We start from the raw sequence: 22491 nt of genomic DNA on the forward strand, positions 1-22491 counted from the left end.
GGCGACGAAAATGAGCGACGAGAGCGAGTTCTGCAAGAGCGGCTCGAGCGCAAGTTTGACAGGGGCGACCATCGAGAGAGGACGACGCGACGGGCTGCCGAACGAAAGTGATCGATTGACAGACTATCCAAGCTGCGACTGTTACAGAGAAGGCGAGGGAGAAAAGGACGAAGGGCGGCGAAAGGCGGGCAAAAAGGAAGACGACGAGGACGGAGGGGAAGACGAGGGACGAGTAGGGCTGCAACAAAGGGGTACGAGGAAAGAGCGCTACTCACGAGTGTCGCTGAGCCGCTCAGACATCTCGCGCTCGACGCGGCCGTCGTCAGTCAGCTCACCGTCCTCGCCAACTTGCGGCTGCGGATCCGGCTCGACGAGGCGAGCCCGGCGACTTGGGGTCCAGCCGCTCGAGCGACGGTCGCACGGGTAGTCTGAGCGAGCTGGACGACTGGCCTGCCAGGCGGCGGCCTCGAGAGGACCACGCGAGAGCGCCGGACGAGCCTTGGTTTGGGAAGGCTGGCTCGGCTTCGGCTTGTCGACGACGGCTGGCTGCAGGAAAACGCGAGATCAGGGTCGCGATGACAAGAAGGGTCTCTGAGCGCTTCGAGGAACGCGTAAGGTCACTGCGCGAGGGAGAAAAGGAGGACGCACCGCCGCATCGACGCACAGGTGGGCCCGGTGACGCCGGACGCACATCTTGCACGGCCTCGGCCCGTTTGAGCACTGCGTGTGGTACCTCTGTGTGCAATTCGAGGCTGTCAGTCCGTCGTCACGAGGCGGGAAGATGTCCAACCGCTTTGAGGAGGCGCACTTTGCTGTCGACGCAGTTGATCGAGGACACGTCAACGCTCGGCTCCTTTCCGTTCGAGGAGAGAAAGTGGGACGCACCAAGGAGCACAGGCACGCGAGACGACCCTCCTCCTCGGCTGCTTCGTCCCCTCGCGCTCGAGAGAGCTCGCCGCGTTCGCGGACTCTCCGCGCTCAGGCCTCGAATCTGCGGATGTCCCCCATCTCGCCTCGTAGCCGGCCTCGAGCGGTTCGTGCTCGTCGTCGCTGCTGTTGACGAGCTCGATGACGAGCCCGGAACTCGGTCTCGACTCGATACAGGGCGAGGCGAGAGGCAAGAGGTGTGCGGCGAGGACGGGGACCGAGCGGATCGAGGGAAGCGTTGGCCGGGACGAGGTCATTCTCGGCCAGAGACGACGAGATTGACAGCGGCGAGGGTACTCGTAGAGCTCAGCGTCGAAAGAGCGACGAGGAGAAGCAAGAAGCGAGCGAGCAGACGAGCGGAGCGGCGAGGTGGGGGACAAACGCAAAGCGACGGTCCGCTGGGTCACCTGCCCTCGGTGTGCGGTGCAGCGACGACACCGAGCGAGATGTACGAGGTGCAGCCAGAATTGTCGGCGCAGTCGAGCGTCGAGAAGCTGAACCGAGGAAAGCAAAGTTGCTGCTCGACGACGGCGACAAAGGCTGCTCGAGAGCGGCGGAATCTAAGCTCTATTGCGCCGTCTAATCAAGGGGAGGAGGTACCACCCGTCGAGGCATGACGAAAGGTGCGCTGAACGTGACCGACTCTGCCGACCCGCGGCGAGCGCTGCTGCCGTCCCTCCTCTGCATCGTTCTCGTCGTCGAGCCCGACCCTCTCCTCCCACGCTTGGCAAATGCCGCCGCCGCCGCCGCGACCGCCGCACTCTGCGCCTCGCGGTCGCGCGCCTCGTCGAGCTCGCGCAGGACGAGCCTCGTCCCCTTGAGGCACATGTCGGCGCGCGCCTCGCCCTCGGTCATGCACGCGAGCAGGTCCTCGACGCTGTCGCAGAGCGAGAAGTGGTCGTCGAGGACGACCTGAGACGCCTGCGCGAGGGCCGACGACATGCCGCGCATGCGCGCGAGCGGGATCGACGCCGAGTCGCTCGTCGTGCGCGCGACGGTGACGATGACGGGCAGGCCGGGCTGAGTCGCCGAGAGTGGGATGACGATGGTGCAGCCGCCGAGAGGGCCGGGCTGGAGCGCCGGGTCGCGAGAGGGGAGGTCGCCGTCGATGGGCGAGAGGAGGGACGCGGCCGACGGCCTGCGCTCCTGCCGCGCGTCGACCTCGTCCGGCGCGCCTCGCAGCGTCACGACGAGCCGACTGCGCCACTGCCCGCTGCCCTCGCCGCCGACCTCCTCGCTCTCGCGGTACACGTCGAGCCGGCCCTCCTGCGCCGCGCCGGGCGGGACGTCGTACTCGAGGCGCCAACGCTCGGGCTCGACGTGCCGCACCTCGACGTGGAACCTCGCCCGCCCGAACGCGCCGCCGTAGAACCGGATGCGCGCCTCGCCGCCGCCGCCGCCGCCGCCGCTCTCGGGCGCAGGCGCAGCCGTGAACGTCGTGCGGTACCGGCCGGCCTGCGCGTCAAACTCCTCCTCGCGCACCTTGACGCCGCCGCCGCCGCCGGTGCGCACGATGTGCGGCGCGAAGCCGTGACCGGCGAGGAAGCGGCCGATGGCGGCGATGTTGAGCGGGAGGAGGACCGAGAGCTGGTTGACGGTCGTCTGCGGCAGGTTCATGCCGGCCGAGGCGCGCACGACCATCGAGACGCCGAGACCGGGGCCGCAGAACGCCGGGCGTGAAGGCGAGGGCCGTTTCGGGGCGGGCTGGGCCGCGAATGCTGGCGGGCCGAAGGGAAACCGAGGGTAAGGGCCGGGGAGCTCGCCCGGGCCGAGCGAGGGCGACGCGTTGTACGAGCTGCTGGCCGACGTGTAGAACGACGTCGTGTGGGCGAGAGGCGGTGGCGCGAGTGGCGGAGGCGTTTGCGGCGCGCTGAAGTTGCCGATGTGGGTCGCCGAGCCATGAAGCTGAGGGCGCACAGGTGGAGCCGGCGAGCTCGCGTCGGCGCCGGGTACAGGTGGAAGAGGGACGGTGGCGAGGAGGGCGCTCGACGTCTGCATGACCGAGGCGCTCGAGCGCGTGCGGCGATGCGACGGGCGGACGGGCTGCGACGCTTCGGGACGCAGTGGTGCCGGCGCTGGCGGCTCAAAGTCGGGAGGGAGAGACAAGGACCGCAGGGCGAACCCGTTGATGTGGATCGTCGTGCGCTGGCCCGATCGCTGCGGCGAAGTCGTCGAGAGCAAGGTCAGGGCGACCACCTCGAGGAGGAGGCGAGGCCGTGAGCACGGGACGTACAGGAATGAGCGGATCGTCGACGGACGTGCCGACGACGTAGGTGACGTTGGTCTTGCCGGGCCGCTCGTCTTGGGCCGTGGTGCCGAGAAGGGACGCGTCTCGAGGTGCGACGAGGTTGCTCCGGATGCAGAGGTGCGTGAGGCTGCGTGATCGCGAGGAGCGCCGTCGTCCCGCCAGTCAGTGACCGATCGAGTGAGAGAGAGAGGGAGAAAGAGAGGGCGCACCTGTCGGTGTCGCTCAAGTGCTGCACGACCTGGCTCTTCGAGGCGTCCATCCTCGGGTCCCACACCGCGCGAGCGCCGAGCGACAAGATGGTGGCCCTGCAAGGAAAGGGGAAAGCTGTCAGTGCGAGCGACAAGAAGGTGTGACCTCGTCTCTCCATCGATGTACGCGGGAGGAAGAGAGGGACAAGGCTTGAGACGCACGCGACGTCCTCCCTCTTCCAGCTGCCCTCGATCCAGCCCTCGCCCCGGAAGAACGGCAACGCCTCGTCTGCCCTCAGTCCCCTGCTCGCCGGTTGCGGTCCACCTGCGCCGCCTCGTGCGCTCGCCGTGCTCCTTGTCGGCGAGAAGAAGGCGGACGAGCGGGTCGAGCGGTCGAGGTCGGGCGGCGTCGCGCCTGGGTCTTGCGACGACGAGTGGAAGATGCGCACGCCCTGCGTCGTCTCCTGGAAGGTCCAGCCGTGCGACTCGAGGTTGGCGATGATGCCCTGCACCGAGAGAGGACGAGGTCAGCGAACAGGCCCGTCGGCGGCGAGCGCCTCGGCGGCAGTGCGCTTGGACGACCGCGCGAGGCACTCGAGATCACACAAGAGAGAATGGACGCACCTGCTCTGCGTCTAGCTCGTCTCTGTCGCCCCCGTCCGAGTCCCCACCTCCACCTCGGCCGTCGACCTGGTCGGCGAGCCGCTGCACGAGCTCGAGCGCGTCCCTCGCCGCGCGTGCATGTCGGTGCGAGCCCCTCAGGCGAGTCGAGCCTGCGCTTGGCGCGGTGCTCGTCGGGAACGGGAGGGGAGCGGAAGATGAGGTCGAGGGCGGCGGGAACACGACGGGCTCGAGTGGGGCAAAGATGGGTGGCTGGGCGAGCATGTAGGGAGCAGAGCTCGGTCGCCAGCCGAGCGCTCTGGGTGCGGCGAGGCGCAGAATTGACGAGAGAGAGCGACCGGTCGGTTCGCCGACGACGACGACGGCAAAGGCGACTGTTCGACTCTCGAGTTCGCGTTCGACAGCTCTCGCAGAGCCTGGGTAGAGACGGCGATTCGATGCGGTGCAATGCAGGACAGAGAACACACAACAGACGGCTCGCTCGCTCACTCGCTCTCGTCCTCCTCACTGTCGTCCTCCTCGTCCTGCTCCTGGAGGAACTTGATGAGCGGCGCCGCCTTGGCGCGCAGCTGCTCGGCGCCCTGCGCCTTGTGGCCCTTGGTGTACCAGTACACGAGCGGGCCCGTCGAGAGGATGTCGGCGCCGACGAGCGTCTTGAGCAGGCGAGGGAACGCCGGCCCGACCTTGGGGTTGTCGTGGCACCACACCTGGATCGTGTTGCTGAGACGAGGAAGATGATGGGTCAGTCTCGGCGGGCGGAAGGCGCGAGGAGGGACGAGAAGGTGGAACGCACACGAGGGCGACCTCGGCAACGGCGCGCTGCGTGAACGGCTCGAGCACAGGCGAGTACTCCTTGACCTGGATGACGGCCTCGTCGACGACGACGGGGCCCTCGGCGTTGAGGTCGATGCGAGAGACGAGCGCGAGGAAGACGAGCGCGATAAAGTCGGTCTCGGACACGATCGCCGGGACCGAGCGCGAGTGGATGGGCTGCAGGACGCCGAGGATCTGTTTCGTGTGGAAGACGGCGAGAGTAAGTCGTCCGTCACGGCGAGGGAGAGAGAAGGGAGACGACGCACCTCGTCCGGGTCGGCGTGCTCGCCGACGAGCCCCTTGACCTTCTTGGTCACCTCGTCGCGGATCTGGGTCGCCTTGCCCTTGGCGTACCAGTCGGCGACGGCGACGACGCCGCTCGAGCGCAGGGTCGGGACGACCTCGGCGCGCTTGTTGGTCGGGAAGAACGTGTCGAGCTCGGCGAGGCCGGCCTTGCGGAACGACGACAGGACGGGCTCGAGCGGCTCCTTGATGGCGACGAGCGTCTTGAAGAAGTTGACGAGGAACGGCTGGGCGATTCCTGCGTGGGCGGAAGAGAGTCAGGTCGTGCGCTTTGTCGAGGAGGGCAGGGCCGCGCGAGGACGAGACGAGAGGGAAGGGCGACCCTCACCATTCTTGACGTTCCAGTCGGTCCTGACGGCGCCGACGACGCTGGCCGGGACGAGGTCGGCCTGGACGAAGAGGGCGGTCGCGGCGGCGAGGCGCTCCTGCTCGACGGGCGCAAACTTGCCGGCGTAGCCCAACACCTGCTTGAGGTAGTTCTCGCTGAACTCGTGCTGGAGGTACTTGTAGCGGCGCATGAGACGCTCAAAGACGGCCGTCGCCTTCTTCATCTCGGCGAGGTCGACCTTGTCGCTGTCGCCGCCGGTCGTCGCGATGCTGAACGTGCACCGCTCGACGCCGTCCTCGACGATGCTGCCGCCCGGGGCGAGCACGGCGCCGACGAGCAGGATCTGGAACAGCTGCTCCTCATACTTGCGGTAGTCGAGCTGCGACGCGAGCGCGTCGAGCTTGGCCGAGATCGAGTCGTAGTCGGACGGCGGGCACGACGCGAGGTGGTGCACGAGCTGGTCGCGGAACTGGAACGGCTCGAACTTGGCGGCGGCCTTGGCCTGGCCCTTCCTGCACGGCGGCAGACGCAGGTAGAGGTCGGATTGGTGGAGAGGGAGGGAAGGGGAGGAGGAGGAGGGAGGGAACAGAGTCAGCTGCTGGCGTGCGCAACGGCGGCCCGATAGGCTTGATGGAGCACGACGACGACCGTGCGTGCCCGTGTCGCGCTCGCGGTGCCGCTGAGCCGTCTGCTCAAGTCGAGCAGGCGGGGCACGCGACCGGACCCCGGCTTTGCCGACAAGACGAGAGAGAAGAAGGGGGAGGCGCACCTCTGCTTTATGTGGACACCCTGTAGGCTAGGCTTGGTACCTGCGCGGCGGCTCGAGTCAGTAGGAGGGCGAGGCTGATGATGAGGGAGGTCGACGACGACGAACCGGCAGGGGGGAGGACAGGGGCGGAGTACTGCGCGGCGAGAGGGTTAGCCGAGGTGCTGGAGTGCAGAGAGAGCGAGCTGTGCTCACCATGCAAAGGCTGCGGCTGGACTGAGCGGTAGTGGATGGTGGTGGAGGAGGGAGGCGACGCGAGGAGCGACTCGTATTCAAGCCAGCTTCCATTCGAAAGTTGCTATTCGGCCTTACAAACTCGCTAACTCGCTCTCTCCTCGACTGCGGGCTCTTGCGCCTCGAGGGACCGAGTCGGTGCACTGCAGGAGAGCGCGCAAAGAGACTCTCTGCGGCGAGCGAGCTAGGCTCTGGAGGTTGAGAAAGTCGACTCGACGACGCTCAGACCGACTCGACGACAGGCTGCATTTCTAGTGCTACAGCGAGAGAGAGATAGAGAAACGACCGACCGACCGACCGACCCTACTCGTCGTCCTTCTTGCACGCGCCCTCAAAGTCGCTGAACTCCTCGGAGCGCTGGCGGACAAAGTTCTCAAAGTCGGCGAGGCGGCACGTGCCGCCGGGCCCGTCGTGGCAGCTCGGGAGCGGCTGCGGCGCGCCGTTGACGAGCACGCGCACGTAGTCCTTGCGCGGGTGCGTCGGGCGCGGGCGGTCCTTGCCGTGGTCGTTGCCGAACGAGGGAACGAGCGTGCGCCAGAAGCTGTTCGACGACGACGACGACGACGACAACGACGGCGCCATGACCTGGTCCTCGTCGGCCTCGCAGTGCAGGCGCTCGATGGTGATGTGGCCGAGGAAGGGCAGGAGGTGGCTCGTCTTCCACAGGCGGTCCTTGGGCATCATCGTGTCGGGGAGGTCCTCGGTCGACGTGTTCCACAGGCCGAGCGCCGTGAGCGCGACAGGCGGCTCCTCGCGGTGCGTGAAGTAGACGTAGAGGAGCTGGGTGTGGGTCGCGTCGGGCGGGTTCGAGGGAGGAGGGAGCTTGGGCTTGCTGCCGGTGACGAACGACGACAGGCGCGAGACGAGCGACGGCGAGGCCGGCATCGTCACGTTCGGGTGCGGGTCGGGCGCATAGGCGGCGAGGAGGTTGTGCGTCGAGATGTTGAGCCACTGGACGCCGAGGTAGGGCGCCGTGGGCGCGCCGTAGCCGACCTTTTTGAAGGGGGGAAAGGCAAAAGAGTCAGGCAACGCTCCACAGGACACCGCGAACGACGAGCTCGAGGATAGAAGAGGGGACGCACCATGTAGTGATACAGAAGGTCCTGGTGGTACCCGAACGCGCGGAACTCCTCTGGGCTGAACAGGTCGGCGCTGCAGAACGGCGACGACGGCGTCTTGGCGCCCGAGATGACGGTCTCGTAGCCGCACAGCATGAACATGGCGATGACGTCGTTGAGCTCAAAGTTCCACCCGGGCGCGTGCGCGTTGAGGCGGTCGAGGACGGCCGGGCCCCACGTCTCGAGCCACTGCTGGGCGTGCGGCTTGCCCGACTCCTTGGTGAAGGCGTCGCAGATCTTCTGCTCGTCGACGAGGACAATCAGAGGGCGTTCGTGCGGCGTGCGAGGCAGAGAGAGAGAGAGGCAGGGACGTACGTGAGGCGTGAGCGAGTGGGCCCAGTCGGGGTCCTACACGAGAGAGGGGGAACGAGCGCAGCGTCAGTCGCGTTTCCTTCCCTCGAGGCAAGGGGGACTGAGAGAAAGAGGGACGCACCTTGTTCTTGACGGCAACGAGCTGGATAAACTTGCCGTCGCCCTCGCCGCCGCCGTTGCCGTGGCCCGCCTGCCAGTGCGGGAACGCGCCCTGGACGAACGACTTGCTCGACTCGACGTCGCGCTCCGAGCTCGCGCTCCACACCTTGAACGGCGTCTTGACCTTCTTGCCCTTGTGGTGCTTCTTGCCGCCGTTCTTGAGCCAGCTCGACAGGTCGCCCTTGCGCTTGCCGAGGTGCTCGGGCGGCATGAGGTCGCCGTACAGCTTGCGGAACCGGCGCCCGAGCTCGCGCGCGTCGTCCTTGCCCGACGGCGTAATGTCCTCGAGGTTGGTCTCGTTGACGAGGCTGCGCCAGTCCTTGAGGAACTTGAGCGGCGACTGGTCGAGGACGGGCACGCCGCGCTCCTGGGCCGAGTAGACGCGCGCGATGAACGGCTCCATGTAGTCGGCGTACTCGTCGTCGTTGGCGTAGATGGACGAGTGCCGCACGAGGAACGCGGCGGCGGCGACCGTGCACTGCGGCGGCGGCGAGACGTCGGCGTTCGGAGCGTCATGGTACGGCGCGATCCTGCGAGCGAAGGAAGCAAGGTGAGCGCCGCTCTCGTCGCCTCGAGCGTAGAGAGACGTGGGCGCACCCACTCATGTGGTCCAACGGGTTGAACTTGTGGTCTGCGCGGGTGAGGACGAGGAGGGTCAGCGCACCGACGTCAACGAGGGGAATGACGAGAGACGTCACGCACGAGGGATCTTGGGGAGCTCATTGATGGACGGGAGCGTGTCTGCAGAGTGTACCGGTGTCAGCCTGGTGCACGATCGCAGCGAGCGGCCGCGGGACGAGGAGGAACGAGATGAGGGACGGACCGGCGGTGCCAAAGACGACCTGCTGGACGGGCGAGGCGCCTGCCGCGGCGGCGAGAGCCAGCAAGCTGACGGCGAGCATGGTAGCGAGCGTAGTGGAGGAAAAGAGCGAAAGCCACGGCCACCGCTCCCCACAATGATGCTCGAGCGTCAGACATGCGGAGCGCGCAGTCAAAGTCCGCTCATGTCCACGGCCTTTGCTGTCGATGCAGCTCTATCTCGTTGCAAGCTCGAAGCTCTCTGTCTACAGTGCGACTCGACGCTCTATGCCGAACCGTCGAGACCCTCCTCCTCGTCGAGCGTCTTGATCCGCAGCGTGACCGACTCGGGGCTCGCGCGCACGACCTCGACCCTGTGCGACAAGGCGACGGCGAGTCAGTGCGTGCGTCACTTTCTCGAACGTCAATCGCGCAGGAGCCGTCGAGTCGCGACGACCCTGGCGAGCGCGACAAGGAGGAGAGGGAGGCGGACGCACCTCGTCAAGTCGACCGTCTTGACCGTCGCGTCGAACGTCCTGAAGCGCGCCATCGGCTGGCCGGTCGACACGCCGAGCGTCTTGCACCCGGCATCGAGGCCCGACTTGAGGCCCGACGGCGCGTCCTCGACGACGAGGATGTCGGACGGCGAGAAGGCGAACGAGGGCCCGCCGAGCTTGCGCAGCTCTGCAGGCGACGGGGCGAGGGCGAGTTCAGCGCTCCGAGGAGCGAGATACGGACGAGAGAGGGAGAGAGCGCGGGCGCACCGTCCATGCCGCGCAGGTAAGGCTCAGGGTGAGGCTTGCCGTGCTCGCAAACGTCGCCCGTGATGAGGAACGGCAAGTTGGGCGGCGTCGAGCCGATCTCGGACGTCTTGAGCGCCGCATCGGCGTACAGTCGAGTCGCTGTGGGCGTGGAAAAGCTCGTCAGGGGCCGTGCGAGAGAGAGAGAGGAAGGAGAAAGAGCGCGAGTTGCTCGAGGACGCACCGCTCGTGCAGATGCCCCACCGTGCGCCGCCCTGCCTCAATGCGTCAAGCAGCTTGGTGACGCCCGGCAACCGCTCGATGCCCTGGCCGCCAGCCTCGTGCAGTCGACGCCCGGTGTCGGCAATCTCGAGCTCGAGCTGACGGACCGCCTCGGCGAGCTCCTCCTCGTTGAGCGTGTGGCCGGGCACAGGGACCGTCTGGAAGCGCTTGATGTTGTCCTGGGTGCGAACGCCTGACGAGAAGGGGTGTCAGCGCACGGTTGTTCGACGAGGAGGGGTGAGCGCTTCGAGGGGGTGGGAGAGGACGGGCGGGCGGGACGGACCGTGCGAGTGCTGGAAGAACTCGGAGGGCTGCATGCCCTGGCGCTGGCACCAGTCGCCGAGGGCCTTCTCGACCTGGGCAGGGATGGCAATTGCCCGGTGAGCGCACGTGCGGAGGAGAGAGTGGGCCGAGGGGGAAGGGGAGGGAGGGGCGCACGGCTGGGGTCGAGTCGACGAGGGTGCCGTCCCTGCATGGATGGACCTGGTCAGCTGGGTGGCTCGTGCGAGTGCCGAGCGAGGTGGAGTTTGGCCGGCTCGTGGAGGAGGAGGAGGGCGGCGAGGGAGGACAGGGAGCGAGGGACGTACATGTCGAACAGGAGGCCCTTGACGGTGATCTCGACGGGCATGCTGGGCTGGTCTGGCTCGTGCGAGTGGGAGAGCAGCTGGGTGATCGGAGGTCGACCAACGACGACGAGCCGAGCCCGAACCCTCTCGCGCCTCTCACACCCTCGCACCCGCACCAGGTCGAGCTGTGCAGCTGCCAGCGCACCCACAGAGCTCCCACTGAGCAGCCTTGTGCACCACCGCGACCCCTCGACTCGACCTCACCTCGCACACTCGTCGACCATCTCATCAGCTCGATGGGACCTCCACACCCTCTCTCGCGCTCCACATCGCCCATGAGCACCGCCAGCTCTTTCGAGGACCTCTCGACACCCGTCTCGGAGGCCGGCATCCCCTCGGCGCACCTCAAGGCCGCCAACTCACCCTCCCGACCCGCCAAGGCCGGCCTGCCGCCTCCTCAAGTCGCCGTCGGCACCCGCGACGACGCCTACTACCGCTCGCTCCTCCCAAGCACACGGTTCTTAGTCCGCCAAAAGCTCGTCGCCAGCTTAGAGCGCGAGATGAGCATCCTCGAGGGCCTCCAGGTGCGTTCGCTCCCTCCTCCCTGTCTCCTCTCCTCGGGCCCTCCTTCGTCGAGCGTCGAGGCTGACCCAAGGCGAGCCACACAGACCAGGTGGCGCACACCGGGTCGCGACGAGTACTTTGTCAAGACGAGCCTGCTCGGGACGCACACGTGAGTCGCGCCTACCGTCGCTCCCTCGAGGTCGTCTTGCGACAGCTCGTGGGTGCACGATGCATATGCAGGCTCATTCCCGACGCTCCTGCAGGTTCTTCATGGTGTTCCTCCCGTTGTGGTTCTGGTTCGGGTACCGGGACGTTGGCCGAGGGTGCGTCCGGCGCTTTCACCTCTTCCCTCGACTCGTGCCCTGACTGTCTTTCCCTCTGCAGGCTCCTCTACGTTCTCGCAGCAGGTGCGCACCACTCCTCTCTCTCCCCGTCGACTGCGAGCTGATGACCTCTTGCCTGCGCAGGTGGCTACGCGACGTCTGTCCTCAAGGACGCCTTCTCGGTCCCTCGCCCCTACTCGCCGCCCGTCGTGCGCCTCTCGGTCGGCTCGCACGCGCTCGAGTACGGCTTCCCCTCGACTCACTCGTCCAACGCGTGCTCGATGGCCCTCTTTGCCGGCGAGACGCTCCTCAACAAGTTCGAGCTCGGCGTCGGGGCAAAGCTCGTCGCGGTCGTCGGCCTCGCCGGGTTCGCGTGGAGCGTCACGTTCGGGCGGCTGTACACGGGCATGGTGCGTCTCGCGTCCTCCTTTTGCGCGCGCATCGTGGCCCGGTCACCGCGCGCTCTCGCTCACTCGAACTCAACGTGGCGCGCAGCACTCGATCATGGACGTTACGGTCGGGTCGACTATCGGTGCCGTCATCTGGCTCGCCTACTTCTTCCTCGCCGACTCGATCAACGCGGCGACGCTCGGCTCTCGGTGGCTCGGCACGACCGTCATCGTCCCGACCCTCCTCTTCCTCGTCACGGTTCACCCCGAGGTGCGTCTCGCGCTCGCCCTCTCCTCTCTGCCTCTCCCCAGCACACTCACCTGACCGTCATGTCGCTCCACAGCCCGCAGAAGAGTGCCCCTGCTTCGAGGACGCCGTCGCGTTCCTCTCGGTCGTCGCCGGCGCCGCCCTCGGCGAGGCCTGGTCGCCCGCCGTCTTCCCGACGCACTCGTACGGCTTCGCGTGGCGCTCAGCGACCGAGGTGGGCCTGTGGGCGGGAGCGGTCGGCGTCAAGCTCGTTACTGGTGCGTCCGGCCTTCTTCACTTCGAGCCTCATGGCCGACAAGGCCCTAGCGTCCTCGTACCTGACGAGTGCCGGCACGCAGGCATCTCGGCCATCCTCGTGTGGCGCATCATCGCCAAGCAGGCGTGTCACGTCGCCCTGCCGCCCCTGTTCCGCCTCTTTGCACCCCTCATCGAGCTCCCGAGGCGGCACTACGTCCCGGCGTCCGAGTGTGCGTCCCCTCTCCCTTCCTCTCACGAGCCCTCCCCCAACTGGCCCTGACGCGCCTTACACATATACAGACGACGCGTACCCGGCCAACGAGCACCTGAACCCGGTCCCGTCCATCCTCGACCTCCCCTCGCTCGTCGACGACTCGGCCGTCTCGGCCTCGGCCTCTGCGTCCCTGCGCGCCTCGTCCCGCCTCAAGCTCGGCCCCACCTTGCGCCAACGCGCGCTCGCCGCGTCCCTCACGCCGCCCGGGTCGCCCACGACCGCGACCGCGCTGCCGCCGCCGCACGTCAGCTCCGGGTCGGCCTCGTCGCCGCACCGCCAGAGCGCTGACGGGCCGGGCGCCAAGCCGGGCGAGGAGCACAAGGACGCCGACGTGCTCACCAAGGTGACGGTCTACATGGGCATCGGCTGGATCGCGACGATTGGCCTGCCGTGGGCGTTCGCGAGGGCGGGACTGTCGGTCTGGGGCGAGGCGCTCTGAGCGTCGTCGTCGATACGGGACGTAGCTGTCTTTATTCTAGCCTAATACGCAGCACGTGCCGTCTCTTGCGCTGCCTGTGCCGGCTAGGAGAGCCGTGTCGGTCGAGGAGAAAGTGGCTCGGGCCCTCTCGCTCGCGACCTCGCAGTCTCTCTGGCTCTGGCTCTCGCGCTCAGCACTTGGCACGCCTGGAACGCCTCGTTGAGAGCGAATGAGAGAAGCGAGGTCTTCATGGCTTCCCTGGACACGCAGCACGGCGCGAAGAGAGGACGGACGAGCTGGCCTTCTCAAGCTCGAGGGAGCACAGGGAGCTCTCGACGGCGGTGTATGAGCCCCACGCATGCTCTCGGTGAGAAAGAGAGATGGACTGAAGGCAGAGCACCGGCTTTGCAAGAAGGAAAGGAGGGGGAAATGCGACCAAAGGAGAAGAGGCTCTACAACACCTGCGCGCCACACCTGCGCGCACCCGCCACCGCACCGGACCCGATTGCTCGTCCGACTCGTCCCGCACAATCGTCGCACGCAAGAGAGGTCGACACGCTCAGGCCGCGAACGTCGGGAAGCAGTCCTTGAGCTGCTTCGAGTGCTTCGAGTCGGCGTGCTGCTGCAAGCTGTGAACGCGAGGGAGCGGGTCAGTGCGGGGCTCGTGACAGCGAGAAGGTGTCGAAGAACGTCTAAGGACGTACTCGGGCGCCTGCACGGGTAGGGAGAGGGTCAGTCTGCGGTTCTCGAAGACGAGGAGTAGGGGGACGACCGCACCTTGGTCGTGACGAAGAACGACTGCCTGCAGATGGTGCAAATGATGTTCATCTGCGCCGCGTTCCTGCGATCATGGAAAGGCAGTGAGCTGGGTGGCCCTGGTGCGGCGTACAGCCAGAGGAGAGGGACAGAGAGGAGGACGCACGCCGCCTTCTGCGAGGTCGGGCCCTTCTTGGCCTCCTTGGCGTTGCGCTCGCGCTTCTGCTGTGCCTTTGCGCCGTTGCCCTGCGCGGAGAGGAATGCTGTCAGAGGTGTGCTCGTCCGGAGGAGGAGTTGCGACGGGCTGCGGGGAGGAGGGGAGCGAGATGAGGTGGCCCTCCCGCTGTAGACGCTGGACGACTGCTCGCCTGCCGTGCTGTACCTCCCTGCTGCGCCCTTGTACCGCCTGCTCGCCCGCCTGCTGCGTCGGCGAGGGGGAGTCGAGCGATCGACTGGTCGAGGGAGAGCGCGTCGACGACGGCGACGACGACAGTGGAACGCGAGTGCTCACCATGGTAGCTCTTGAAAAGTGTCTGGAAGGAGGGTGTGGGGCTGGAACGGCTGCCTGGCGGTGCGAGAGCGGAGGACGAGGACAACGAGCGAGAGCCTCCTCCTCACCGCGTCTGTCGAACCTCACTCTCTCTCTATCCGTGCCTCGCTGTGCCTGTTGTACTGCTACAGCCTCTGTGTCGACCCTCCGACTACTCTCGACCCGCCTCGTCCTGCCGATCACTCGCTCGTCGTCCACTCGTCCACCGCCACCTCGTCCCGAACTCGACCTCGCTTCCCTGCGCACGGCAACGATGCGGTCCGGCATGCCCAAGCTCGGCGAGATTCGCGTACCAGGGCTCATCAGCGGCGCCCATCCGCCAGCACCTTTCATGCCCTTGGTCAAGAGCGTCGAGCTCCTCGTCGACTTCCTCCGCAACGGCCACGGCCGCACCACGTTGTTGACCGGCGCCGGCATCAGCGTCGACAGCGGCATCAGGGTCCGTCCCCTCCTCTCGTTCGCGTGGCCGCAGGAGCCGACTCGAGCGACTGCACCGCCCCCCTCGACCGTCCACTGACCTCTCTCCCTGCCCGCGCAAACAGGCATATCGCGGCCCAGGCGGCTCTTACACGATCCGCAAGCATCGCCCAATCTTCTACGGCGAGTTCATCAACGACGAGAAGATGCGGCAGCGGTACTGGGCCCGCTCGTACCTCGGTGCGTCCCCTCTCGCCCGCTTCTTTCTCTCTTCCTGTACAGCACGAGCTCACCTGTCCTTGCCTCCCGCACGCAGGCTATCCTCCAGTGCGACGAGCAGAGAGCAACCCGACGCACTACGCCATGGCTGCGCTACAGAAAATGGGCTACATCTCGACCCTCATTACGGTCCGTCTCCCTCTCTCTTCGCTCCCTTTACCGGACGTCGACCTGACCCTCGCTCGACCCGACAGCAAAACGTCGACGGTCTGCATCATCGTGCTTACGCCGAGGACCTGTCGGCCTACCTCGCGCCGGCGCCCATCAAGCCCAAGGAAACGCCCGACGCGCCGCTCCCGACCCTCGACCCGTCCATCCTCGAGCTGCACGGCACGCTCCGCCACGCGCACTGCCTCTCGTGCCACACGCCGACCGGCCGCGACGCGTTCCAGGACCGCCTGAGCGAGCTCAACCCGGCGTGGCACGAGTTTCAGCGCGAGGTCGAGAGCGGCACGAGGGAGCACAAGCTCAACCCGGACGGCGACATCGAGCTCGGGCAGGGCGTCGACTATGCCGACTTCAAGGTGCCGGCGTGCGGCGAGTGTGGCGGGCCCATGAAGCCGGTACGTGCACTTTCTCCTTTCTCCCTCGAGGTGGTCCGGCCGTCGCCTTGTTCTTTCCGAGACTGACTCTCCTCTCTCTCTTTCTCGCAGCGCGTGATCTTCTTCGGCGAGTCGCTCGAGCCTCTCACTCGCCGCCTCTCGGAGCACCTCGTCTCGACCTCGTCGCAGCTCCTCGTCGCCGGCTCGTCGCTCGCCACCTTTTCCGCCTTCCGCCTCGTGCGCCAAGCCAAGGAGCAAGGCTCGCCCGTCGGCCTCATCAACATCGGCGAGAGCAGGGGGGACCCGCTCGTCGACTGGCGCGTCGGCTGGGAGGGCGGCGCCGGTGACGTGTTCCCGCTCGTCGTGCGCGAGCTCTTGCGCGACGAGAAGCAGCCACAGGTCAAGGCCGAGGTCGAGCGCATGTTGACGCTCGGCACGGTCAAGAAGGTGTTGCCGGGACCGCCGACGGGCTGAGTCGAGCTTTGTAGAAGGAGGGAAGGCCGCATAGATCTGCATCGCATCGTCGTCCTCATCTCTCGGTCGCGACGGTTCACAAAGCTCGAGAGGAACCATGCTGAATGACAATGCGTGTTCTACAGAATGCAGAGGGAGAGAGAGCGCGAAAGATGATTCAGACCCTGAGGCACCGCTCGGACCTCCTCGCGGCCCTCCACCGCTCGTCGTCAATCGTCGCTGCGTCCTCGAGCCCGACTCGCACGCCGAGGGGTCCAGCCACACCCACCTGCGAGCCCGACACGAGCCACTTGTCGGCGTCGTCGCCGAGCAGCTCGCGAACGACTGCGTGGCACTCGTCGAGCGAGGGCGGGATCGGGAAGTCGGCCTCGTCCACCTCACCCTCGTCGCCGTCAACCGCCCCGACCTCGCCGTCAAGTACCGCATCGCGCTTCCGCAGCCTCGACTGCACCTCCTCGTCCTCGCCCTCGTCCGCCGCCGCCGCTCCGTCCAGCTCGACCTCGTCGCCATCGTCCTCATCATCGTCAAGCGCCTCGTCGCCGCCGGCGAGGCCCTCGAACCCCTCGGCGTCGCTCTCGTCCTCGACGTGCTCGACCGGCACCGCCCAGTCTCCCGCCGTGCGGCCGTAGTCGACGTCGGCCCAGTTGCGCACCCGGCAGTCGTGGACCCGGTCGACGACGCTCCGCCTCGGCGGCAGGACGCGCAGCGGCGCATGGCCCGACGCTCGCGCCGCAAGAGCCGACAGGAGGACGGGGTGGCACATCGGGTGGACGGGCGGAGCGTCGGCGGGGAGGGACGAGAGGAGCGAGGCGAGCTCGTCGAGGTGCGAGCGCGGGGTGAGGAGCACGCGAGGGCGGAGGTGGTGCCACGAGGCGACGCCGACGAGCGCGTCCGGCTCGGAGAAAGAGTCGAACGTGTCGGGCGACGTGTCGAGAGGTGCCGAGAACTCGCCGCCCTCGGGCCCGTCGTCCGTCTCGGTGAACATGCCGAGGAGCCGAGTTGGGTGGTCGAGGTGGAAGGTGAGGAGGGCGGTAATGGCCGGCTGCAGGTCGAGAGAACAAGAGTCAGGAAGCTCCTCGAGAGGAACGCGGCGGAGAGAGAGCATCAGGCGACGCACCTTGTCGAGGAGAACGCTGTCGCTCAGGATCAAGACGCGCTCGCCCTTGACGACCGACGCGAGCTGCGACATGCCGGACCCGATCGGCGGCTTGACGACCGGTACGTCGTCGCCGTACACGCCCTCGGGGCTGTCGACGCTCGCAACGACCACCTCGCCGACGAGAGGCTCGAGCTCGGGCGACTGGACGACGTCGAGCACCGTGGGCGCCCAGGCGATGCGGCCCTGCGTCTCGAGGACGATGACCGAGAGCTTGAACTCGGCGGCGGGCGTCGCAGGAAGATGGCGCTGGAGCGGGTGCTCCATCGTCGGGACGAGGTCGAGCCACTTGAGGCGCAGACGGGTCGCGAGGCGAGTCAAGGTCGCCCACTTGCCGCACCGCGTGTCGCTGCTCCAGGTCGACAGGTCGAGGTGCGACGAGTGGAAGAGGAACCCGACGCCGTCGAGAGGCGACCGCGGGAGGATCTTGTGGCGGAACGTGCGCTCCTGCTCGCGCGAGCTCGTGTTGGACCGAAACAGGACGAGCTGGTCTCGCGCGTCGACCTCGGCCATGAGGAGCGAGAGCGACTCGGGAGCGACAAACAGGGCCGAGTCGTCAAGGTAGGTGACCCAGCCGCCGTCGTCTCGCGCGAACGCCTCGAGGTCGCGCACGACGAGCGCGTTGCGGTCGGGCAGGGCGCAGACGCAGTCAAAGTAGGCCCGACGCTCGATCGCGCCGGTCGGCGGTGACGAGCAGGCCTCGCCTCGAGCGGCGAGCGACCCGCACTTGGCGCACAGGGCGCCGTACTCGTCGGCCGGGTCGGCGAGCAGGGCGAGCTCGTCTCGCTGGAACGACGGCGATGGGACGTCGACCTCGCCGGCACGGTAGGCGATGGCCTGCGACAGGGCCGGGTACATCTGCGCCTCGAGCGAGTCGACCTGGTCGGCCGCGAACGTCTCGGTGAGGATGCGCGACAGGACGATGACGTTCTGGCCGTACTCGGTCCCGACTCGCTGCGTCGTGCACGAGTGGGTCTGCCGAGGGCAGTCGAGCGAGTGCTCGATCTCGATCGACGACGAGTTGGGCGCGCCCGGGGCCGAGTACGACAGGTCGGGCACGGGAGGAACGACTGCGTCGGGCTCGGCGTCGAGGAAGTGGTGAAAGAGGACGTTGTACGGCTCCTTGTTCCTCGCCGCGATGCCGTGCGACCTGCAGAGAGACGGAGATTCAGTCTCGAGTCGGTGGAAGGAAGAGAGGAAGGAGGGGAGGAAGGAGGAGGAGAGGAAGGAGGGGAGGAAGGAGGAGGAGAGGAAGCCGGGACGGACCAGTGATGGGCGATGGCGACGGGTTGAGCGCCGCACATGACCTCGCGCCGTGCGCCGAACCACTGGTAGTTGCACCCGCACGGCAGGAGCTCGAGCTCATCCGGGTGGAGGCGAAAGTACGAGTTGACAAAGTCCTGCTCGCCCCACTTGGCGACGACGTTGCCCATCATGCGGTAGTGGTGCACGACCGACTGGACGTAGCGCTCGACGAACCCGACCTCGCGCATCTTGGCGAGCTCGAACAGGGCGACGCCGCCGTTGACCTGGACCGTCTCGAGCTCGCCCTCGTGGGCGCACGACGCCGGCTCGACGCCGGCGACGGCGCGCGAGGGCACGTTGCCGCACACGAGCCCGGGCGGGACGCGCATGTGCAGGCCGATCGGCCAACACAGGTCGGGCGTGCGCTGGCACACGTCGCCCATGTCGACGCCCATCGAGACGAGCGCGCCGGGTCGAGCGACGGGCTCGCCGTAGCACGCGGCGAGGTCCGACACGACCGTGACGTCCGTGTCGAGGTACAGGACGCGCTCGGCGATGGTGATGATCTCGGTGAGGAACATCTTGCAGTGCGCCGACGTGTGGATGTCCGGGTTCGAGAAGGCGAGGACCTTGCGAACGACAAAGCCGCACAGGGCGTGGTCGTAGGTGCGCACCGTCGTGCCGGCGCCGTTGAACTCCTTCTCGAGCGTGTGGTGGAGCTCGGGAGGCGCGACGAGGTGAAAGACGAGGTCGCGCGAGGTCGTAAAGTGCCGCACGGACCGCATGACCGACTGGACGTGCTCGAGGCGGTGGCGGTCAAAGATGAGGGCCACGTTGAACACCTTGTCGTCGGTCGTCGCCGCCTGCTGGACCGGCTCGGACGGCGTGTAGTGCAGCTCGCCGTCGGGCAAGAGCGGGAACGAGTCGTTGGCGCGCTTGGCGACGGCGGCATGCTCGGCCGCCTTGCGCGCCTCGGCCTGCTTCCACATGGCGGCGCGAGCGAGGCCCGACCAGCCCATCTTCTCGGGCGAGACGGGCGTCAGGCGCAGGGTGACCTCGACTCGGTCGCACTCGTCCGACTCGAGCGGGTCGCTGACGAGCGACAAGGTCGAGCCGACTCGGAGCGACGTCTCGCCGGCAAACTCGGCAAAGCCGTCGTCCATCGTCTGCCACTCGTGCAGGACCTCGGGCACCTCGCCGCGGCTGCGCACGAGGACGAGCGACAGGCGGGTCCCGTCGCCGCACTCGTGGAACGACCGGTACGACGCCTCCACGGCGACGTGCATCGCCTTGGGCGAGCGGAACGTGCGCACCGCCGCGACGCCGGTGCCCTCGGGCGTCACGAACGGGAGCTGGTTGGCGTCGTCGATGAACGGGCGGCGAGGGTGCTCGCGGTCCATGATGAACGACGAGTCGTCGACGATGCCGTGGCGCTCGGGCGACAGGAGGAGCTCCTCGGACGGCCCGGCCGGCTCGAACGAGTAGGTCCACCCGCCCCAGCCCTGGCTGAGCTGAAAGTCGCGGCGCGAGTCGGCGAATGGCGGGACGAGATGCTCGCGCGTGACGATGCTCTTGAGGAACTGGACGGCCGGCGCGAGGTTGAGCGACTGGATCCGAGGGTCGTTGAGGATCGGGACGGTCGCGTGGAAGTGTGCGTCCCACGGGTCCATCGTCCATTTCTGCAGGAAAGGGAGAAGGTCAGGCCGTCGCTCGCTCGCTCGCAGTCACTGAGAGGCAGGGGGACGGACCATGCTCGCCCTCGCCGGGTCGCTCCTCGCAAAGATGAGCTCCTCGGGCACGACGAGGTGCTTCTCGCCCTCCTCGAGCGCGAGCCGCGTGTAGAACTCCCAGTCCTCGCCGCCGACCTCGCGGTAGGTCGAGAAGCCGCCGACGCGGTCGAACGTCTCACGCGCGACGAACACGTTGCCGCTGCCGTACGCGTTCGACAGGAGGCCCGCGCTCAGCTCCTGGCCGAGGAACCAGTAGGTGCGACGGTGCGGCAGGTCGACGCCCTCGGGCCGGGGCGCGAGCGGGTCGGCGTCGCTCGCGAACTCGTCGAGCCAGGTCGAGAGGGCCCGTGCGCCCGTGCGCTGTGCGACCGACAGGAGCGTCGCGAGCGCGTGCGGCTTGAGGACGTCGTCGTCGTCGAGGAAGAGGAGCCATCGGCCGCGGGCCGACGACGCGGCGACGTTGCGCGCCTCGCCGAGGTACGAGTTGGCGATCTGGCGGAAGGACCATGACGGACGGCCGGCGAGGAGGGTCGAGTTGGCGATGTACCGAGACGTGAGGTCGGTGAGGGCGGCGAGCGTCTCGGGCGAGGTCGAGCCGTCGTCGACGAGGACGACCTCGAACTGGGCGAACGTCTGGTGGACGAGCGAGTCGAGGAGCTGGGGGAGGAGGTGCGGCCGCTCGTAGTGCGTGACGCAGATGGTGACGAGCGGCTCGAGAGGGTCGGCGGCCGACACGAGGTCCAACGACGAGGCGCTCGGGCCGACCTCGGCCGGGCGATCGACGATCCAGTGGTGGAAGGCGACCCAGTCGCTCGCCGCCGTCTGCGTCTCGGGCGCGGGCCGCACCGACGTCCACGGTGCCGTCTCGAGCCGCTCGAGCGTCTCGCGGAGCTTGGCCGAGAAGGCCTTGACGAGCGGCGCGAACACGACCTGGTCGCGGTCGGCCGGGTGGATGAGCTCGGGGATGCCGCCGATGCTGCTCGAGATGAAGCGCACGCCGTGCGCGATGCACTCGAGGACGGTGCTCGGCGAGTTGTCGGCGAGCGAGGGGAGGACGGCGAGGCGCGACGAGTTCTGCAGGTACGCGAGCGCCTCGTCGCGGTCCATCGTGCTGAGGAACTGGTGCGAGAACGTCGCGTTCGTGTACTGCTTGATGGCGTCGAGCGCGCCGGCGAGGAGCCAGCTCGCCTCGCTGCGCGTCTTGAGGTCCTGCTGGTCGCGGCCGAGGAACGTGATGTGGCGGACGGCGGCGAGTGCGGGCGGGACCGGGTCGAGCGAGTACAGGTTCTCGAGGGCGGCGATGAGGAGGCGGGTCCCCTTGCGCTCCTCGAGCCGGCCGAAGAAGACGAGCTCGGTGACGGGCCCGACCGCGCCGCTCGCCGACACGGCGCTGGAGCGGTCGCCGTTCGACAGGGCAGGGACCTGGACGACGTTCGGGATGACGAACGAGTCGTGCGGGACGGCCCACCCTCGTTGGCGCACGTACTCGAGCATGTAGTCGCTCGGCGCGACGACGGCGTCGGCCCACTCGGCCGTGCGGCGCTCAAAGACGCCGAGCTCGACAGCGTACTTGTCGACCGGGTACCGCTTGTTGAGCATGGCGGCCCACTCGACGTCTGCGCCGTGCAGGCCGACGACGATGCGGCTGTCGACGAGCGCGAGGCCCTCGTGCTTGGCGAGCGCCGAGAAGTAGCCGATGCCGGTGTTGTCGGGGAAGTGGACGACGTCCCACTCGCCGTCGTGCGCGCGCAGGTACCGCCAGACTCGCATCGAGGCGACGGGCGTCCAGGCCTGGGGCCAGAACGGCTGCGGCTCCTTGTCGACGAACAGGAGGCGGATGCGCTTGTCGGCGAGCCTGCAGGAGCACGAGTTGGTGAGCTCGACTCGTCGCGCGAGGACAGGGAACGGTGAAAAGGGACGCACTCGGCGGTGAGGGCGTCGCGCTTCTTGTGCGGGAACGTGTCGGCGAGGTGGGCGACGAGGATGCTCGTCTCGAGGTCGGCGTCGGCGAGGGCGTGGGCGAGCTCGCGGAAGGCGGTGCCGATGCCGCCGTTCTTGTGCAGGCCCGACAGCTCGGACGTGACGATAAGGACCCTCGGCGGAGCTCGTGCGCGCGCCGGCTCGCCTTGGTGTCGCCGTGGTTGCGCTCGCGGCGAGTCGGGGTCGGCGGGCGAGGGCCATGGCAGTTGGCGCCTGGCTCGGGCGGGTCGCGGGTGGTTCTGGTAGCGGTGGAGGATCGAGCCCCACGCGTAGTCGACTGGCGGCGGTGCGAGCCTGGGCGACGCGGTGCTCGAGTCGAGGCGGAGCGAGATGGGGCTGCAGGCGCGGGACCAGCACAGGGCGGCGACGGCGGCGGCGATGACGACGTAGCGCAGTGCTCGTGCTGCCTTGCGCGGGAAGCGCATCGGCGCGCGTCTAAACGCACAGCGGGCGAGGCGGAACGAGGTTGAGCCAGGTGCGTCGTCC

The 22491-nt window shown here is 67.7% G+C and overlaps 8 protein-coding genes across 8 annotated transcripts; 2 read left to right on the top strand and 6 right to left on the bottom strand.

Moving 5' to 3' along the window:
- Positions 1-1472: 1472 nt before the first annotated feature.
- RHOBADRAFT_51627 (uncharacterized protein) lies at positions 1473-4248 on the bottom strand (the record flags this gene model as incomplete). Its single annotated transcript, XM_018415936.1, has 5 exons — positions 1473-3084; positions 3161-3302; positions 3385-3480; positions 3586-3869; positions 3988-4248. The coding sequence occupies 5 exons, from the start codon at positions 4246-4248 to the stop codon at positions 1507-1509; spliced, it is 2361 nt and encodes a 786-aa protein (XP_018273871.1). The 3' UTR covers positions 1473-1506.
- Positions 4249-4469: 221 nt separating this feature from the next.
- RHOBADRAFT_11758 (uncharacterized protein) lies at positions 4470-6253 on the bottom strand (the record flags this gene model as incomplete). The annotated part of the gene is made up of 5 exons (XM_018412062.1): positions 4470-4704; positions 4778-4992; positions 5064-5338; positions 5429-5940; positions 6198-6253. Coding segments are annotated over 5 exons (1293 nt in total), but the record flags the coding sequence as incomplete, so codon positions are not given.
- Positions 6254-6655: 402 nt separating this feature from the next.
- Positions 6656-8917, bottom strand: RHOBADRAFT_34015 (uncharacterized protein). Its single transcript, XM_018413165.1, has 8 exons — positions 8841-8917; positions 8720-8758; positions 8615-8648; positions 8076-8547; positions 7511-7786; positions 7320-7421; positions 7014-7208; positions 6656-6893 (listed from the first exon to the last, which is right to left on the bottom strand). The coding sequence occupies exons 3-8, from the start codon at positions 8620-8622 to the stop codon at positions 6732-6734; spliced, it is 1215 nt and encodes a 404-aa protein (XP_018273873.1). The 5' UTR covers positions 8623-8648; positions 8720-8758; positions 8841-8917; the 3' UTR covers positions 6656-6731.
- Positions 8918-9025: 108 nt separating this feature from the next.
- On the bottom strand, positions 9026-10490 carry RHOBADRAFT_51629 (uncharacterized protein). Its single transcript, XM_018415937.1, has 7 exons — positions 10425-10490; positions 10276-10306; positions 10121-10193; positions 9800-10030; positions 9580-9717; positions 9313-9499; positions 9026-9189 (listed from the first exon to the last, which is right to left on the bottom strand). The coding sequence occupies exons 1-7, from the start codon at positions 10463-10465 to the stop codon at positions 9102-9104; spliced, it is 789 nt and encodes a 262-aa protein (XP_018273874.1). The 5' UTR covers positions 10466-10490; the 3' UTR covers positions 9026-9101.
- Positions 10491-10738: 248 nt separating this feature from the next.
- On the top strand, positions 10739-12897 carry RHOBADRAFT_41823 (uncharacterized protein; the record flags this gene model as incomplete). The annotated part of the gene is made up of 9 exons (XM_018413955.1): positions 10739-10987; positions 11072-11136; positions 11231-11290; positions 11352-11374; positions 11435-11700; positions 11786-11950; positions 12024-12204; positions 12286-12414; positions 12485-12897. The coding sequence occupies 9 exons, from the start codon at positions 10739-10741 to the stop codon at positions 12895-12897; spliced, it is 1551 nt and encodes a 516-aa protein (XP_018273875.1).
- Positions 12898-13259: 362 nt separating this feature from the next.
- Positions 13260-14208, bottom strand: RHOBADRAFT_64563 (uncharacterized protein). The gene is made up of 5 exons (XM_018418516.1): positions 14144-14208; positions 13799-13878; positions 13654-13717; positions 13581-13588; positions 13260-13505 (listed from the first exon to the last, which is right to left on the bottom strand). The coding sequence occupies exons 1-5, from the start codon at positions 14144-14146 to the stop codon at positions 13436-13438; spliced, it is 225 nt and encodes a 74-aa protein (XP_018273876.1). The 5' UTR covers positions 14147-14208; the 3' UTR covers positions 13260-13435.
- A 305-nt stretch (positions 14209-14513) lies between these two features.
- On the top strand, positions 14514-15894 carry RHOBADRAFT_11798 (uncharacterized protein; the record flags this gene model as incomplete). The annotated part of the gene is made up of 5 exons (XM_018412064.1): positions 14514-14621; positions 14725-14839; positions 14916-15007; positions 15073-15441; positions 15532-15894. 5 exons carry the CDS (start codon positions 14514-14516, stop codon positions 15892-15894), a joined length of 1047 nt encoding a protein of 348 aa, XP_018273877.1.
- Positions 15895-16051: 157 nt separating this feature from the next.
- On the bottom strand, positions 16052-22430 carry RHOBADRAFT_51632 (glycosyltransferase family 2 protein; the record flags this gene model as incomplete). The annotated part of the gene is made up of 5 exons (XM_018415938.1): positions 16052-16936; positions 17012-18200; positions 18317-19974; positions 20044-21880; positions 21949-22430. 5 exons carry the CDS (start codon positions 22428-22430, stop codon positions 16052-16054), a joined length of 6051 nt encoding a protein of 2016 aa, XP_018273878.1.
- Between the last annotated feature and the right edge of the window lie 61 nt (positions 22431-22491).

This window comes from Rhodotorula graminis, assembly GCF_001329695.1.
Source record: "Rhodotorula graminis WP1 unplaced genomic scaffold RHOBAscaffold_2, whole genome shotgun sequence".
Classification (NCBI taxonomy): Eukaryota; Fungi; Basidiomycota; class Microbotryomycetes; order Sporidiobolales; family Sporidiobolaceae; genus Rhodotorula; species Rhodotorula graminis.

Coding starts and splice junctions, on each gene's coding strand:
- RHOBADRAFT_34015 (XM_018413165.1), bottom strand. Junction 7,209..7,319: donor CGCCCGACCCGCACCCGAAC/GTGACGATGCCG, acceptor ACCCACACCCAG/CTCCTCTACGTCTACTTCAC. Junction 6,894..7,013: donor GCGAGGCCGACGAGGACCAG/GTCATGGCGCCG, acceptor CACCCGCGCAAG/GACTACGTGCGCGTGCTCGT.
- RHOBADRAFT_64563 (XM_018418516.1), bottom strand. Junction 13,718..13,798: donor CCGACCTCGCAGAAGGCGGC/GTGCGTCCTCCT, acceptor CCATGATCGCAG/GAACGCGGCGCAGATGAACA.
- RHOBADRAFT_51629 (XM_018415937.1), bottom strand. CDS start 10,465: ATGCCCGTCGAGATCACCGTCAAGGGCCTCCTGTTCGACAT. Junction 10,194..10,275: donor TCGTCGACTCGACCCCAGCC/GTGCGCCCCTCC, acceptor ATCCCTGCCCAG/GTCGAGAAGGCCCTCGGCGA. Junction 9,718..9,799: donor GTGGGGCATCTGCACGAGCG/GTGCGTCCTCGA, acceptor CCACGCCCACAG/CGACTCGACTGTACGCCGAT.